The sequence below is a fragment of the Rhinopithecus roxellana genome, chromosome 19, assembly GCF_007565055.1.
Source record: "Rhinopithecus roxellana isolate Shanxi Qingling chromosome 19, ASM756505v1, whole genome shotgun sequence".
In the NCBI taxonomy this organism is placed as follows: Eukaryota; Metazoa; Chordata; class Mammalia; order Primates; family Cercopithecidae; genus Rhinopithecus; species Rhinopithecus roxellana.
Genome location: NC_044567.1, coordinates 77,457,607 through 77,476,614, shown reverse-complemented (window position 1 = coordinate 77,476,614; position 19,008 = coordinate 77,457,607). Strand labels below are relative to the sequence as shown.

The 19,008-nt window shown below is 43.4% G+C and overlaps 1 protein-coding gene across 2 annotated transcripts in view; it reads left to right on the top strand.

The window, feature by feature from the left end:
• Positions 1-19,008, top strand: part of ERN1 (endoplasmic reticulum to nucleus signaling 1) — a 91,365-nt gene that overhangs the window by 18,371 nt on the left and 53,986 nt on the right. The window contains exons 2-3 of one of the 2 annotated variants that reach the window (XM_030922959.1): positions 9,048-9,179; positions 13,604-13,724. Coding sequence is in view for 1 of the 2 variants with exons in the window: in XM_030922958.1 (XP_030778818.1) it covers positions 13,604-13,724 (121 nt within the window). In the remaining variant the exon portion in view is untranslated. The remainder of the gene's footprint in view (positions 1-9,047; positions 9,180-13,603; positions 13,725-19,008) is intronic. The other variant, XM_030922958.1, reaches the window with a different exon arrangement.

Below are 19,008 nucleotides of genomic sequence, written 5' to 3'. Positions count from 1 at the left end.
CTCAGTTTTTAAAAGAAAAAACAAATGTGGAAACTTCGCCACCTTGCCCCACAATCCAGATGCCCATGTCCACTTCTGGGACCTAGAGAAGTTGTCAATAAGATTGGATGACGTGGCCCGGCACGGTGGCTCATGCCTGTAATCCCAGCACTTTGGGAGGCTGAGGTGGACAGATCACCTGAGGTCAACAGTTTGAGACCAGCCTGGCTAACATGGTGAAACCCTGTTTCTACTAAAAATACAAAAAAATTAGCTGGACGTGGTGGCGCGTGCCCATAATCCCAGGTGCTTGGGAGGCTGAGGCAGGAGAATCGCTTGAACCCGGGAAGTGGAGGTTGCTGAGAGCCGAGATCGCGCCATTGCACTCCAGCTTGGGCAACAAGAATGAAACTCCGTCTCAAAAAAAAAAAAAAAAAAATTGGATGACTTCCAGGCTAGGCAGAATGCTGACCAGGGTGATGACTTCAGAAAGAGAGATTTCTGGGAAAACTGAGAATGACAGCAGAGAATGTCCTTTATAGGACCATTGTACATTCCACAATGTATACATGTATAGGACATTGATAAGACCATTAGCCATTCCACAATGTATACATATATCAGAACATCATGTTGTATACCATAAGTATATATAAATTTTATATGTCAATGTAAAAAATAAAAACAAACTTTTAAAAAATATTTTGTAGTATAGTCCCTTGTCTATTCCTGCCTGGGACAGCCATTTTTCTCTTTTCACAAGGGAGTTCTTCCTTTGATGTCTGGAAAGTCCTCCTCTTTGAGCCCATAGGTTTGCTGTCTCCTCGTTGGTATTTCTTTCCTGCTTCTGTTTCCTGCCAACCACTTGATAAGCAGGAGAAAGCAGCGTTGTTCGCTCTTAGCCGGTTCCTCATGCTTTGCGCCTGTTTCTGAGTCCTGTTTTCAAGCCTCAACTCGGAAGGTTTGGTTGTGCCAACACAGTCTTCCTAGCAGTTTCTTGTGCTTTCCAATCTCTATTTAAACGTGTGAGGATGCATAAAGATCGCCTGTCAGAGAAGCCTAGAAAATAGAAAACCTATGCTGAAATTACAGAAATCTGATGTAATATTGACAAGAAGAAGTCAGTTATCAGAATATGCTTTCTTTTGTGTGAGCATCTTATTTCTACCAAGTGAAGCAGTCATAGCTTACTGTGTGAGGCCCATCAGTTTATGGTTGGTCATTAAAATGGGCCTTACAGTTCAAAGAAGTTGTGCTGTGCTGATCAGTAATGCGCGTTTCCTTGGCACTGACATTAAAAGAATGTTGACTTCATCAAAGGAGTTGGCAGTGGCCACATTATCATCGTCTTCATCAAAGGACATTTTTTAAAACCATTAAAACTAGGCTGTTCAGGAGATCTATTATATAACATGGTGACTATAGTTAATAACAACGTATTATATACTTGAAAATTGCTAAGAGAGTAGATTTTAAATGTTCTCACCACAAAAACGTGATAAATATATGAGGTAATGGGTATGTTAATTAGCTTGATGTAGCCATTCCACAACGTATACATATATCAGAACATCATGTTGTACACCATAAGTATAAATAATTTTTATATGTCAATGTGAAAAATAAAAATTAACAAACTTTTTTTAAAAGACTGGTTTGGATAAATGTGTATTGTAGGAATTTTTTTTATGGTGATTAAGGCTGTGACCTTTGACTTTTTTGTGTGTTATTCCCACCCACTTAGATGTACAGTGGGATCTCAGGAATTTTCATGCTGAACATTTTTTAAGGACCCCTCCCTGTATAATTTGCAGTGCCAGTTGGTATACTGGGTTTCTATAGAGACTCTAAATATTACATTTTGGTCTCATCTGAAAGATCCAACCCTCATATCAAAGTGGAGTGCCGATCTTCATCTACCCCAGCAGGATTCAGAGGGGGAGCTTCAGGCCTGAAGTAATTTAGGCGTTGGCTCTCAGTGAACCATGATTTAAAGTAGTGAAATTATAGTGTGGCATAGTGGGCAAAAGGACTAGACGGGGAGGCGGAGGCCTTGGTTCCAGTCCAGTGTCTATGGTTAACTGTCTGTGGTGCCCTGGGCAAGTCACTTCACCTCTCTGAGCCTTGATTTCCTTTCCTGTGAGATGAGAGGGTTGGGTAAGGTAATCTCTTCGGTCCTTTTCATCTCAAAAATTGCACATCCCAGAAGCAGTAAACAGTCCCTACTGGTGGATCTGCGTTGTGTGCAGCCGCATGGACTTAAAGGATTATCTTGCTAATTGGAGAGAGGAAGGTGGTATGGTGGCCTGGGCCAGTAGAGAAGTGTGTGATCCTCAAATCAACTTCAAACAGTGGGAATCCTGGCTGGCAGAAGTCAGTCAAGCCAGATATCTCAACTCGAGGTGTATTTCCTAGTACTTGTAGCCTAAAGTTTGGCAACATCTGGCCAGTGTGGGTAGCAATTATGTCATAAATACAGTTGTTTGTAGGTAATTTTATTTTAACTAGAGTATTTTCCCACTTTCTACTTGACTCTCCTATCTACTCCTCTACTGTCCCCTGCAAGAAATTCCTAACTAAATGTGAAGAGCAAAATTGACAGTTTCAGATTAGTTGCTATTACCAGGACTGAAAAAGTTGGTATGTAATTAAATTATTATTATTTTTTTCCCCTTGGGGTTTCTCCGTGAGGACTTCTTTTTTTTTTTCGATTTTTTTTTTTTTTTTTTTTGAGATGGAGTTTCCCTCTTGTCACCCAGGCTGGAGTGCAATGACACAATCTCGATTCACTGCAACCTCTGCCTCCCGGGTTCAAGCAATTCTTCTGCCTCAGCTTCCCAAGTAATTGAGATTACAGGTGCCTGCCACCACGCTCAGCTAATTTTTTGTATTTTTAGTAGACACGAGGTTTCACCATGTTGACCAGGCTGGTCGCGAACTCCTGACCTCAGGTGATCCGCCCCTGTCTGCCTCCCAAAGTGCTGGGATTACAGGTGTGAGCCACTGCGCCCAGCCAGGACTTCTTAATAATAGGTTTAACTACGCATGAGTAGACATACTCAAATGGATAAAATTTGACTTTTTGTAAGGCTGATGGTGCACATACAAATTTATAATCTGTTGGGCCTGTATTAGTTTAGTTTGTTTAGGAGGTTTCTCCACTAAAGTAAATTAGCCCAATACATTTCTTGGTTGTTACTAGATATCAGTTGGTGCTGTTTCCCTTTAGCAAAGACAACAAAATAGAGTAGCGACACCTGCATTCTAAAGCTCAACCACTAAATGATCGTGTAACCTGGGGTTTCAGTTTTCATATCTGTAAAATGTGGGATTTGGCTTAGCTCCCCAGGGATCCTCAGGGACCTTAGGGATTTGATACCACCCTGAGAAAAAGGGCTTGTTTTCCTGACCATGGCGGGGAAAAGGATTTCATGTAGCACCTTTCATGCCCAGATATATTTCTTCTTCCAATGATGGCAATATAAGTGGATGGCAGAGCGACCATGAACATAAACAGAACTGCAAATGGTTGAACTCAGACACTCAGCCCAGGGCCCCAAAAACAGTGTGGGGGGAACTATATTCACCTATTGTGAAATTAGCATACCTTTCCATTCAGGAATACGGTGGATTTATGAGGTACTTTTTTTTTTTTTTTATCAGATCTATTAAAGGAGGATAGTAGCCTAAACTGAAGAAGAGTCCTAACTGTCTTGGGTGGTGGTTAATTACACCATATGCCAGACTTGCCACAAACACTGAAAGTTTAACTCTCTCAGCTGCTTAGTTTGGAAACCACACAGTGCCGTTCAGTTAGGCCTTGGCCTTTACTGCATCCCAGCTAGACACTTGACTCCCATCCAAAGCAAATGTCATGGTTGCCTTTATTGACTTAATATCAGGAAACATAACAGCCGATAGACTGGTTAGAAGGAACTGTATGGTTGATGGATTATTGCTGACCTACAAGCAGGTAAACGAAGTATAACAGAATTTGGAATGACTTAGTAGCGGACTGAAATCTTTAAAACAGTAATACTTTTGTTTGTGTCTATGGCTGATGTTTTAATTCTGTTCTGAATGTCCTTCCATAGACAGGAGACTAAAAGTAGTGAAATTTCTGTTACTCACTGTTCAGGTGGCTGTATAGAAATCTCCATATTTGGGTATAAGTGCTTTGCTGCTGTATGTGTAAATGATATGAGGGTCAGGGAACAGGGTTTGATTTGAATAAAAATCTTTTGTGTAGGCTAGCCGCTCAAGCCTATAATCCCAGCACTTTGGGAGGTGAGGCAGGAAGATTGCTTGAGCCCAGGAGTTCAACACCAGCCTACAACATATAAAAAATGAAATAAAAAGCCGGGCATGGTGGTGCATGCCTGTAGTCCCAGCTACTTGGGAGGCTGAGGAGGGAGAATTGCTTAAGCCCAGGAGGTCGAGGCTGCAGTGAGCTGTAATTTGTGCTGCTGCACTCCAGCCTGGGTGACAGAGCAAGACCCTGTCTCAAACAAACAAAACAAAACAATTTTTCTTTGTATCTGTCGTAATTAGGTCTTTACTTAACATAACTTCAGAGATAGTGCTTTGTGAGCTGAGAGTTGAGCCCCTCCTGATCATTGTGAGACTTTTACTCTGAGGGCTTGCTTTAATCACTGAGAGAGCTTTATGTTATGGGCCTTTGCACTTACTGGGCACTGATTTCAGTGTTCTACTGCTTTGGTGAATTTTTTTTTTTTTTTTTGTCTTTTTGGCCATGATGGGACAGTCTCCTACCATGTGATGAAATGGTATTAGAAAGTGGTACTCTGCTGGCTGCCTTTATAAAGCAGAGAATCACAAATGGCCAGGCTTTGAGTTTATCGTCTGAGGTAGATAATATTGCTGCAAGTAGAAGAATTGTAGACACAGATGTCCTTGTTTTGAATATCCTTTAGTGCCTTTCAAGGGTCTATGTTATAGAATACCATTTTGAGGTACTTCTTCCTGCTATATTGGTGTTACTGCACAGGTTGAGTGAGAGAGAGAGAGAGAGAGCGCTTGTGTGTGTGTGTAAGAAACCCTGTAGGACTGGTGTCCTGTTATGGCATGCCAGAAAGTGTCTCACTGGTGTTTCTTAAAATCAGCTGATCCATCTTGTGGCTTTCAGCCGGTTATAGCCAGCAGAATAATCCAGTCTATTTGTCATTGCTCATTATTAGCCCCTACTTTCTTATCCATCTAGACAGCACCCCTCACCACATCCACATGTGTGTACAGGCAACCTTATCTTGCCTTTTTTGATAGGTACTTTGGCATAGGCACATTCCCCTGTGTAGCGTGCCCTTCCCACCTCCAAGCATGATTGCCAAGGTTAGTAATTATAAGCTCTAATTCCTTAGCACATTCTAATCCGCTTGAAATCATTATTCTACATTTAGCGACATGCACTTTTAATTGTTCTCAAGATTTCATATGTCGTAACTGGGCTGTAAAACAAAATTTCTTGGAAATCTTTGTTATATAATCCTTCTCTCACTTGCATACCTGTTTCAAGTCTTACCTTTAATACTGTAGTGTGTATTCATTAGCCAACTAAAAGGAACCCTTATGCCAATTTATTGTTTTACCTCTGTGCCAACCATCCGGTAGATTTGAGTCCTGGCAATGAACCCTGCGCTCCAAACGGCAGCCTGGCTGTTGTTGGCAGGTTGCAGGTTCCAAGAACTGAGGAACACGTGGTATTGTATGATATTCTATTGTCCTTGCTCAAATTATGTAAGTATTTTTAGTTTGGAGGAATGGTTTTCTTTCTTTCTTTCTTTCTTTTTTTTGAGATGGAGTTTTGCTCTTGCCGCCCAGGCTGGACTAGAGTGCAGTGGCGCAATCTCGGCTCACTGCAACCTTTACCTCCCAGGTTCAAGCAATTCTCCTGTCTCAGCCTCCCGAGTAGCTGGGATTACAGGCACCTGCCACCATGCCCAACTAATTTTTGTATTTTTAGTGGAGACGGGGTTTCATCACATTGGACAGACTGGTCTCGAACTCCTGACCTCAGGTGATACACCCACCTCGGCCTCCCAAAGTGCTGGGATTACAGGTGTGAGCCACTGTGCCCGGCAGCTTTCTTAACCTTAAATACAACTAACGTTGGGATTATGCAATAACACAGTAATCCAATGAACAGAGAGGACTATTAGCAAAACAAACAAAAACACACACAGAAAAAAACCAGCCTCTGAACAAATTCTAGAGATTGGTGTGATAGTCCTAAAAAAGTTTTTTTTGTTATTAGCCGGATTATTGTATAAACTCTGTGGTCTGTTGGAGTGGAGGTGGGATGGGGAGAAGATTTGTAGAAAAGATTTTTATTTTAAGTCTTTTTTTTTTTTTTAATTATCAGGTAAGTCAGCCAGATAATTATTTTATTTTATTTTATTTTATTTTATTTTATTTTATTTTATTTTATTTTATTTTATTTTAAGCTTATGCCTGTAATCTCAGCAACTCAGAAGGCTGAGATGGGAGGATTGCATGAGGCCAGGAGTTCAGGACCAGCCTGGTCAATGTAGTGAGACTCTCATCTCTACAAAACATTTAAAAATTGGCCAGGCTAGTGTCACACACCTGTAGTTCCAGCTACTTGGAAGACTGAGGGGAGAGGATTGCTTGAGTCTAGGAGGTCAGGCTGCAGTGAGCTCTGATCGCTCAACTGTGCTCCCACCTGGGTGACAAAGCAAGATCTTGTCTCAGAAAAAAGAAGAAAAAAGAGACAGGGATGTACAGTTGGGTTGGACTTGATCCATTTACGTGCCATCTGAGAAGTGTGTGACTCTGTAGTTCACAATTGTAAGTTTTCTGTGTCTGTGTGTGTGTGTGTTTGTGTGTACATGCCTTTTTTTTTTTTTTTTTGCAGGGGTAAGATGCTCCAGTTTTGTAAATGGAACAGAGATTTTAAACCTCGTTAAGTGTAGATCACTGGAAAACTGTGGGTATGGAACATGTGTGCATGACACTGTATCCTCCCACTGACTTAGAGGTGAAAAGGCTGTGCCATTTTAATGATCTTATTTCTGACCCCCCCTTTTTTTTTGAGACAGAGTCTCTCTCTGTCACCCAGGCTGGAGTGCAGTGGCGTGATCTTGGCTCACTGCAACCTCTGCCTCCTGGATTCAAGCAATTCTCCTGACTCAGTCTCCTGAGTAGTTGGGATTACAGGTGTGCACCACCACGCCTAGCTAATTTTTGTATTTTTAGTAGAGATAGGGTTTCACTATGTTGGCCAGGCTGGTCTTGAACTCCTGACCTCAGGTGATCCACCTGCCTGGGCCTCCCAAAGTGCTGGGATTACAGGCATGAGCCACCACACCTGGCCCTGTCCCTTGTTATCAGGTAGTCAGTTAACCTGGGAATCAGTTCTTGAAATGTATGTCTGAAATTGACAAGCTGCATTTCTTTGGCAAAAGCAGCATTTCTGAAACCCCTGATAAGGAACATTCGGCTTTCATATGTTCTGAATCTCAGAGGAGCTTGCAGGGTCTTCCCTGCTGTACTTATCATTGCATGGGGCAACAGTGCAGTGGTAAGTGGAAACAAGCCAAAACTTCGGTGATAAGGCTGCTGAGATCAAGCCCTGGTGCTTTTGTTTGCTTGTTTGTTTTGAGACAGGGTCTGGCTCTGTTGCTCAGGTTAGAGTGCAGTAGCACTGTCTTGGCTCACTGCAACCTTTGCCTCCCAGGCTCAAGCAGTCTTCCCTCCTTGGCCTCCTGAGTAGCTGGAACTGCATACACAAACCACCACACCTGGCAAATTAATTTTTTTTTTTGTCAAGATGGGGTCTCCCTATATTGCACAGGCTGGCCTGAAACTCCTGGGCTCAAGCAATCCTCCTGCCTGGGCCTCCCAAAGTATTGGAATTACAAGTGTGAGCCACCATGCCCAGGAAGCTGTGGGTTTTTTGCTGGTTGTTCTCCAGCCACTGATGAGCTTGCCTCCCTGCCTGACCAGTCAGTCCCAAATGCTGGTTTAGAAACTGGTGGTTTTTTTGTTAGAGGCCATTTCATTTGTTTTTGTGCTGTTTGAACACCTATGTGCCCCGTGTCCATAATTCTCTTTACTGAAGGCTTTTTCTAAATGAAGTCATTTCAGAAGACATTTAAGAAAATATTTTTTTCTTACCTGAAATATATGTAAATAGTTAATTAATGCAAGAGCATTAACAGCTGAATTCACAATATTAGGGAATGATTAAATTGTTGGTGATGTGTCTTTCAATCATCTCTGCGTAAGCAGTTGATAGCCACTTCTGCATGTTGCAGTAAATGCAGAGTGAGTGGTGGATTTTATGAATGGGGAAGCTGCTGGATTTTGTGTAACATTGCTTTTTTTTTTGGAGATGGAGTCTCACTCTGTCGCCCAGCCTGGAGTGCAGTGGCGTGATCTCATCTCACTGCAGCCTCCGCCTCCTGGGTTCAAGCGATTCTCCTGCCTCAGCCTCCTGAGTACCTGGGATTACAGGCACCCGCTACCACGCCCAGCTAATTTTTGTATTTTTAGTAGAGACAGAGTTTCACCATGTTGGCCAGGCTGGTCTCAAACTCCTGACCTCAAGTGATCCGCCCACCTCGGCCTCAAAGTGCTGGGATTACAGGCATGGGTCACCACGTCCAGCCATAACATTGCTTTATAATCAGAACATTGAACATCAGGATCCAGTGCTGGTCTTGTGTTGGCTTTCATGGGAGGGAGACTCTTGTTACAGTCTTAGCTGAGTAGGGCTGCAGTGAGGACTCTTATACCACCAAAGACCGCGCTAAGTGACACATGTTGGACAGAGTCTGATGTCTGTGGGGACCAATTAGCTAATGGATATTTAGTTTTAGGCTATGTTAGCTAGATGCCTGCCATTACCCTTCCCACCCTCCACAGTTACTGTTGGTTACTTTCTACAAGTCACCATCAAAGCCAGGAGTATATATTCCACTTTTTTTTTTTTTAACCTCCCAACTACTAGTTTTAAAACTGAATCAAATTCCAAATAGTTGTTAACTTGACACAGATCTGCAGACTCGACATTTTCTTTCCATTTTCAGGCTCTCTGGAAACCAGTGCGTGTGCCGTAGGGTATGTTGCTTGTAGAGAAAAGTGAGCACTGAGGACTGAAATGGCTGGGCAAAAACAAGGCGCAAGTTCATCTTTGTGAAGCAGCGTTTTTCATTGTTCAGGTACAAATAGTTCTCAGCTGTGCTCAGTATCACACAAGGCATCTGGAAACATGTTTAATTCATGTTAGCTATAGCAACTGCATTTGAACTCAGGCATGTTCATGCTTTTAAAAATGCCAGAGGGCAAAAAGCCAGAAAATTTGTAATTTTTATTTGCCTTATGAGAGAATAACACTGTTCCGAGTGGCTCCCAGGAGTTTTGATTTGGTACCGTTGAGAGCCTTGAGAAGAGAACAACCTGCCAATTTTAATAGTTTGTGACATTTCTGTAGACATTGTGATTGACGGAATTCTCAGTTGCCAAATTCAGCTTCTTTCTAAACCTTGTATTTTTGAGATTTTTCCAAGACTGAATTAGTCATGTGATTAGTGGTGTTGTTGTTGTTTTTGTTTTTGAGACAGAGTCTTGTTCTGTCACCCAGACTGGAGTGCAATGGCGTGATCTTAGCTCACTGCAACCTCCGCCTCCTGATTCAGGCAATTCTCCTGCCTCAGCCTCCCAAGTAGCTGGGATTACAGGCATCTGCCACCAGGTCTGGCTAATGTTTTAGTATTTTTTTTAGTACAGACAGGGTTTCACCATGTTGACCAGGCTGGTCTCAAACTCCTGACCTCAGGTGATCTGCCCGCCTTGGCCTCCCAAAGTGCTGAGATTACAGGCATGAACCACCGCTCCCAGCCGTGATTAGTGTTTTATTTTGATCCATGAACCAACCGCAGACAGTTGCTCTTCCAGTGGCTTCCAAGATGCTCAGACAAGGCAGGTGGCTTTTGTTTCCACTAGTACTTCCACTAGTAGCAAAGGAGCACTGATATCTTTTAGTAAATATTAACCCTTTTAAATATTAATACTGTGATAAGATATACTTGGGGCATTTAGTTCATTATGGTTGTACTGTTGGCTTTAATAATAGCTAACTCTTCTTATTCTTGGATGCGTACAATCTTATTGGGAGACCCCTGTGTTTCTAAACTCTGATCCCTTGTTTGGTGGAGATTAACGATCAAAGGTGGTTGAGTTGCCTACTGTCCTGAGGTGGAAAGTGCTTCACATGGAACTTAGGCACTTGCCGAAGCTTCTTTAAATTCAAGCTTCTCTGCTACCTGCTAGCTTGTCCATCTTCTTTCTACTTTGTGAAAAATTCACTACAGATTAGCAAATCATATTATTGGAAGTTTAAAAAATGAGAGAAGAAATATTGCTATAATTTTGCAGTGTTGTTTTCCCTTTCTCTCTCTCCTTTTTTTTTTTTTTTTTTTTTGGAGACAGAGCCTCACTGTATCCCCCACGCTGGAGTACAGTGGCGTGATCTAGGCTCACTGCAACCTCCACCTCCTGGGTTCAAGTGATTCTTCTGCCTCAGCCTCTTGGGTAACTAGGATTGTAGGCACCCGCCACCATGCCTGGCTAATTTTTGTATTTTTAGTAGAGACGAGGTTTCACCATGTTGGCCAGGCTAGTCTCGAACCTCTGACCTCAAGTGATCTGCCTGCCTTGGCCTCCCACAGTGCTGGGATTACAGACATGAGTCACCGTGCCTGGCCCTTTTTTTCCCTTTTTCTATCTGCATATTTCATCATTGGGTGTGTGGTGGGGACTCTTTGGGTTGCAAGTGACAGAAACCTAATTCCAACAGGCTTAAGCAAAGAGGGGAAGTTTTTGTAAGGACTGGAGTGTCTCTGAGCCCAAGGGCAAGAACTTAGCTAGGCCTGAGGAGCTGTGGAAACCAGGGTGGGCTCTCCCAGTCTTTTCAGCCATGTTTCTTCTCAGGCTGCTTTCTGTTTATGTGTCTTTCTCATTCAGCTTTTTCCATGTGGCAGAAAACACATTCACAGAGCTCTCTCAAGTCTTATTTCCACTTTATTCTTAATTATTTATTTATTCTTTGAGACAGAGTCTCACTCTGTCACCCAGGTTAGAGTACAGTGGCACAGCCTTGGCTCAGTGTAATCTCCCTGCAAACTCCACCTCCCAGGTTCAAGCAATTCTCCTACCTCAGCCTTCTGAATAGCTGGGACTACAGGCACATGCCACCATGCCTGGCTAATTTTTATATGTTTAGTAGAGATGGGTTTTCACCATGCTGGCCAGGCTGGTCTCGAACTCCTGGCCTCAGGTGATCTGCCTGCCTTGACCTCCCAAAATGTTGGGATTACAGGGGTGAGACACCATGCCCAGCCTTATTTCCATTTTAGCCACCCAGAGTTTAACTCATTTTTTGTGTGGCCCCCACAAGACCTGTTGTACAGAGTGGTTATTCCTGTGGTAACTTTGAGGGGTGGAGGAGGGCTTAGCAGGGATTTCCACTTCTTGGCCCCAGGTATGCATAATTTGCCCTTTCACTTATTCATCCTCCAGACTGTCACACCTAACATAATCCAGCCATCCCACACCAAGCTGCACACCCATTCCCCCTCCTCAGTGGTAGACAGCCCCAATTCACTTAGCCAGTTTACTCATGAACTCCCGGTGACCTTCTCATAGGGCCACAGTTCTCCAGGCCCAGGTACCTTTGGTTCAGGTGGCTTGTCACCATCTGGACCCTCTGGGCCAAAATAATTCTAACCACTCCTAAACAGTGACCTTTGTATCCCCGGCTAGGGCAGATACCACCCTTGAGGCTTCTGTTTTCCTAGCCGATTCATACTCTGAGATTAATTTCCTAGTTCCAAAGGTGGAATTAAAAGCACTCTTCTTCCTCAGACTTGAGACTTTGCACAAAGTAGACTCGGTAGTTGGCAACACAGCTTGCTGGATATCCTTTCTCCCATTCCAGGGAGTGGGCCCTGGCCCTGGGCAAAGCGAAGAGGTAGGATGCGCAAAGTTCTGGCAACCGTTTCACTCCCTCCGCTGGTGGGTCTCCACCATGGAAAACGAATACGGGACCCCGGAGTATTTCTCCTGCCACCTCAGGCTGCCCTGGAGAGAGCCTGTGGGGCCGTCCCTTTGAAGGATTAATTAGGCATCCTGGCTCTTACTGAGAGTAGCTGGGCCTTCTGGGAACAGGCTCCCATGCACAAATAACCCCAATCCTTTTACATTTAATGCTCCATACTTCTGTGTTTCAAAAATAGCATTTGTGCCAGAATTCAAACTGTTGCAGTATAGGCAAGTTGCATTGGCCTGTGTTTTTTTAATTGAAGACCCAGGGGAAAAGCTAATTTGCAGGATAGTATAGTGACAAAGGAGGAGAAAATCTCATTCCAAGGGTGGGGTTGCTGAAGGGACCCTACCTCAAAAGGGAAATCTTATCCAGGAAACCTTACCAGCTGTCACCTGCAAATGTGTCCATGTGTGTGCATGTGCGCACACACCTGCTCCCATGGAAACCCTGTGGAATGAGGGTATAATTCCTAGCAAAGCCAGAGGACAGGCAGGCCAAAAAAAATCTGTCCAGTGTAATTGTAACCACAGTGGATATTAAATCTTGGATCCTATATTTCCTTTATAATGTATATCAGCATTTTTCTATATTGTAGATTTTTCCAAGTGTTATTTTGGTGATAATTATTTCACTGAGTATATGTCTTTATTTATCTTAGCTGTTTAGATATTATTGGAAATTTGGGTCTTTCCAGTTTTTGTGTTTATAAATGGGATGTCATGAGTATCATTGTGCACAGAACTTTTTGAATTTCTGGAGTTATTTCTTTAGAGTATAGAAGTGGAATTACAGGATCAAAAACTATGAGCACTTTTATATTTTCCAGGAAGATGATCCTAGTAATTTTCAGTGCTACTAGTGATGGATGAGAAATTTCACAGCCTTTGGCTATTTCCTTTCAAATGTTTTTTGTTTTGTTTTAAGTTTGTTGAGAAAAAAGTTCCATTTTAATTTAAATTTTATTTTTATTCTAAGTGAGGACCAGTTTGGGGTTATCCTTTTTATTCATTTACTTTTATAACATGTCTTTATTGGAATCTTGGTGTTTTATTTTATAAATTCTTTGTATAATGAAAGCTGTTTTTCCTATTTTGCTTTAAGCATTTTCCCCTAAGTCTTTGCTTTTTAAAATTTCATAGTGTGTGTGCGCATGGGTGTTGGCATTCTTTTTTATCATAACGTCTTATGAGATGATCAGGTTTTCGAGAATAGAATAGATCCAAGAGAAGGAAGTCAGAAAGCTGAGCATACTTTGCCCCTTTATTTCAGCGGAGGCTGCCCATGGATTATTTCAGAATTCTTGTCCTTGTCCTTTGAGGTCATGAGCCTGCCTGTCTGCAGGCAAGATCACTGCTTAGAGTGAGGTGACCTGGGTTCTAGTCCTGAGTGAGTGGGAATTTAGGCTCTCCACCTTCCATTTCTTCGTCTGTAAAATGGAGGGTTTTAGCTGGATAACCTTGGGGGTGGGGGCTCTGTGATTGTACATGCCCAAGGTGAAGAATCATATCAACATGAAGATTCTTCTACATCTCCTTGCAGATTTTTGGAAGTACCAGCACAGTGACGCTTCCTGAAACCTTGTTGTTTGTGTCAACGCTGGATGGAAGTTTGCATGCTGTCAGCAAGAGGACAGGCTCAATCAAATGGACTTTAAAAGAAGGTAATTTGGATTTGGGCCTTGGGCACCATGGACATTTGCTTAGCTGGTTCCACAGAAACATATTCGGAGAAAGAGAAAACATTGCTCATTATCTAATAAAATAAATAAGAAATAAAGAAGAACGGGATCAAGAGAGGAAAAGGTGTTCTGCTCAAAGGATGTTTGTAGTTTTGCTGTGGTTGTAGTTTTAACTGTGGCACTAAGTGCATCAGTTAAAGAAGCGCATTTTATCTGCTTTTCTTTTTTGCTTCTGTTTAGACTTCATGTTAAAATGGCTCTAGGCTTTTCTATTAATAGCTGTGGCTGGTTGGTCTTTATGAAGACATGCTGCACTCAATTTGTTCTCATGATTAGAATCTTGTAATCATAATTACAAGAAGGTATCTTCTTAACACCTCAAATTACTCATTTGTTTTATTTATAGAGGCTGAAATAACAGAGGGCTGTAAGATTTGACATTCATCCAAGTTAACCATTTTATTGGGTTGTTATGGTGAGGGGAATAAAGACTGAGCTTGTTTCTTACTTAACATACCATACGTCCATGTTATGATCTGCTCTTACTGATGCTAACTAGCAGAGTCAAGCCCTATAGCTGGGAAATTGTATTTGATTTCCAAAGTAATTTTTCCAGATAAAGCCATGCAAATCCCAGGATTTGGGACTTTCAGAGTCACCTATATTATTTAATCTGTCTAGCAATAAATCTCATTTGGCCCGAGGTTTGGGTTTGAACAGCATCATTCTCTTTCGTCACTACTCTGTGACTCATTACTTTCATGAGCACAGCCAATGTTTTTCCTTTCTTAATAAAATGTTCCAAAACAGTATGCTAGATGGAAAAATATTGGCATATGTCAGAAGGTCACACATTGTCTTGTGAATTCAGCAACAAACCTCGTTACCGTCCATAGATGATGGCAGCTAGGTTACCACAGGCCATCCTGCCCCACCTGCATGGGCCCTGCTTGGATCAGCAGGGACTTAAGGCAGCCCAAAGACCAGCTCTCTCAGGAGTGTGTGGCCACAGGAAGACTGTAGAGTGTTTTATGACAGCTTCCAAGAATGTCATCTGTACTGTATCTCCATTGCATTTAAGCCTTTTAGTGTTTTTAAAATGAAACAGAGTCCTTCAAACTTCAGGATTTCCTATTTTGTCCAGAGATGAAAATCAGCAAATCACACAAGAATTGAGAGAAACACGTTGGCTATGGAATGTTGGGGCATGTTTTCAGTTTCGTTGTTCCCAGGCAGGGCATCTTCACCCTGAGCCACTTCATTCTGCTTTGTTTTGCCCTGCACATAATGCTTGAAGTAGTTTTTTTCCAAGTCTTCATTTCTGCAAGTAACGTCATCTGTATCCAACAAAACTGTGTCCTGTTACTTAGTCAAACATCAGAGTTAACCTGTTTTCTCCTCTAACTTAGGGTTGAAAGAATTTGACTCTTTTTTTTTTTTTTTTGAGTTGGAGTCTTGCACTGTTGCCCAGCCTGGAGTGCAGTGGCGCGATCTCCGCTCACTGCAAGTTCCGCCTCCCGGGTTCACGCTGGTCTCCTGCCTCAGCCTCCGGAGTAGCGGGGACGACAGGTGCACGCCACCAGGCCCGGCTAATTTTTTTGTATTTTTAGTAGAGACGGGGTTTCACCGCGTTAGCCAGGATGGTTTCGATCTCCTGACCTCGTGATCCGCCCGTCTCAGCCTCCCAAAGTGCTGGGATTACAGGTGTGAGCCACCGCGCCCGCCCGAATTTGACTCTTTTTAACTCAATTGAATGTGTATTTAGAGAACCTGGAATGTGAGAGACCGTATTGCAGCAGTCCCCAACCTTTTTCACACCAAGGACCAGTTTCGTGGAAGACAGTTTTTTCATGGACTGGGGGAACGGGGGCAGGGAATGTTTGGGGATGACTCAAGTGCATTACATTTATTGCGCACTTTATTTCTGTTGTTATTACTACATTGTAATGTAGAACGAAATAATTATACAACTCACCATAATGTAGAATCAGTGGGAGCCCTGAGCTTGTTTTCCTGCAACTGGACGGTCCCATCTGGGCATGATGGGAAACAGTGACAAATCATCAGGCATTAGATTCTCATAAGAAACATGCCACATAGATTGCTTGCATGCGTAGTACACAATAGGGTTCACACTCCTATGAAAATCTAACGCCGCCAATGATCTGACAGGAGGTGGAGCTTAGGCAGTAATGCCAGTGATGAGGAGCAGCTGTAAATACAGATGAAGCTTTGCTTGCTCACCCACTGCTCACCTCTTGCTGTGTGGCCCGGTTCCTAACAGGTCACGGACCCGTCCACAGACCAGTATGGGTCCACAGCCCAGGAGTTGGGGACCCCTGTTGTATAGGACACCAAAATGAAAAAGGCAGACCTTGTCCTCAAGAACCCCACGGTCTAAACCCTTGGTGAAAATACAAGAACACAGGACTTCAACACAGCGGAGTCCTGTAACCACTCATGAGAGGGACCAGTAATGTGCTGTAAGCCCACATCCATTTGGAGGGCCGGAAGCTCTGTGAAGTAGGGTGTCGGAGGTAAGCCCTGGTGGGTGAATTGAGTTCAGTCAGGAGTGAGGCCTGGAGAAGAGCAAAGGAGGCAGCAGGTCTAGGGTGCAGGAGCTGACCCCATTTAGCAGGAGCTTAGCAACGTCTCCAGGTACAGGGAGGGAGGATTACAAGGGGACCTTGAGTCTTACGGGAGCACTTAGGCATTTGTATCTGACTGAACAGGAAATTGGGAGTTGTTAATGTGATTGAACAGGTGAGTGACTCAACAGGTGCTCGCTTTGCCATGAATCCAGCAGCTGTGTGTGGGATGACTAGAGACAGGAAGCAGACCTGGAAAGCAGGGAGGGATGGGAAGGGTGAGAGGCAAGCCAGAAATAGAATCAGTAGAATCCAGTGACTGGTTAGGGAGGAGGAGTTACAAGACACTTAAAGGAAGATTTAGAGAAATCCAATTAAAGTTTAATAATTTATTTTCTTTTTTTTGAGACAGAGTTTCCCTCTGTTGCCCAGGCTGGAGTGCAGTGGTGTGCTCTTGGCTCACTGTAAGCTTTGCCTCTCAGGTTGAGTGATTCTCGTGCCTCCACCTCCTGAGTAGCTGGGATTACAGGGATGCGCCACTATGCTTGGCTAATTTTTGTATTTTCAGTAGAGACAGAGTTTCACCATGTTGGTCAGGGTGGACTCAAACTCCTGGCCTCAAGTGATCTGCCTCCCAAAGTGCTGGGATTACAGATGTGAGCCACCGTGCCCAGCCTAATAATTTCCAGTAGTATTCATGATGATCTAAGTCTGTTTTTCTAATAATAAACTGGCTTGTTTTGGTTCAGCCCTAGATACCAGTGGCCTTAACTTACATTTCTATACAAAGATTAAAGATAGTAATGTGTAGATACTCTTGAGTTTTCAGTTTAATTTTAATCTTGTGGTTATAACTAAAGATTTCAACATCTTTCTAAATTGTTAAATACAGATAAATGATAAAGGTATCCAGATGCTACTCTAAGTCCTGAGGATAGAGCAAGTGAGCAAAACATGCAAAACCATACAGCAAGTGAGCAAAACACGCAAAACCTTTTATCATAGAACTTTCATTCTAGTGGGAAAACAGGAAATCAGTTACTTAGTAGTGACAAGAGGTTTGGAGAAAAAATGAAGTGGGGACATGGAATGGGCAGTGCCAGGTTGGGGTGGGAGTCTGCAGTTTTCTTTTTTTTTTTTGAGACGGAGTCTCACTCTGTCGCCCCGGCTGGAGTGCAGTGGCCGGATCTCAGCTCACTGCAAGCTCCACCTCCCGGGTTTACGCCATTCTCCTGCCTCAGCCTCCCGAGTAGCTGGGACTATAGGCGCCCGCCACCTGACCTGGCTAGGTTTTTTTGGTAATTTTTAGTAGAGACGGGGTTTCACCGTGTTAGCCAGGATGGTCTCGATCTCCTGACCTCGTGATCCGCCCGTCTCGGCCTCCCAAAGTGCTAGGATTACAGGCTTGAGCCACCGCACCTGGCCGAGTCTGCAGTTTTAAACAGGGAGGGCACCACTGAGGAGGTGTCATTTGAACAAGAGCTCAAGGAGGCAAGGGAGTCTTGTAGACAGCAGGCATAGTGGGTCAAAGGTGGAGTGTCCTTAAAAAAAAAAGGGTGGGAGTGTCCCTGGCATGGTAGAGGAGGAGCACAGAGTTGATGTAGCGGGAGGAGATCAGCTCAGAGAGAGATGGGCCAGCCATACAGGGCAGGAGGGACCCGCGCTTCCTTTACTTAACATTTACTATAAAGATGCTTACTGAAACAAAATGTATAGTCAGTAAACTACATATACACAGTTTCAAAAAGAAATAAACATATTACCGAACGGGTAATCTAAAACAAATAATAGGAAAGTAATTTTTAATCACATAGATGTAACATGTAAATGCTCGGGCACACACTGACACTCCCCCCGTGAGCAAATGCTGTGCCTGTTGATGCAGATGGAGACAAGGGCAGGACAGTTTACCACCATAGCCATGGCAACTGGATTTCCAAGATGGTGAACTGTTCTTGGTAGTGTTTCAAACAAAAGAAGTATAGCCTTACCTGCCTTATACAGTAGTTACGTTCGGAGAAAATTCAGTATATTATGAAAAAGTACATTTGTGCTTATGTGTAAAACAGACTGTAGGCTCAGATAATTAGTAAAGGGTTTTGACCCGTGAGAATGTCTGGCAGGACATTAGAGTGGCGTGCAGATGCAGGGCAATCCTTGGTTGTGCAGGACCACTAGAATCCCTGGTCCCCCACACTTAGTGCCTGTAAAGTCCCCTAGTCTCTGTGACCACCAGAAAATACCTTCGTCGATTTCCCAAGCATTCTCTAGGGAGCTGTGCCCTCCCTATGGATACCAGTGGTGTAGGGCCTAGCAACTGGTGTGAGGACATTGGCTTTTTCTCAGCCATTGGAGGAACCTGAGGCAGGGAGCCACATGCCCTGTTGTTCTGGACTGAATATTTGTGTCGTCCTTCCACTGCCATTCATAAGCTGAAGCCCTAGCCCTCGGTGTGATGGTACTTGGAGAAGGGGCCTTTGGGAGATAATCATGAAGGTGGGGCCCTTAGGATGGATGAGCGTCCTTATGAGAAGGGAGAGACCAGAGCTTGTTCATTCTCTCTCCACCATGTGAGGACATGGTGAGAAGGTGGCTGTCTGCAAGCCAAGAAGAGAGCCCTCACCAGAAACCAATCTCAGACTTTCAGCTTCCAGAACCATAAGAAGTAAATGTCTGTT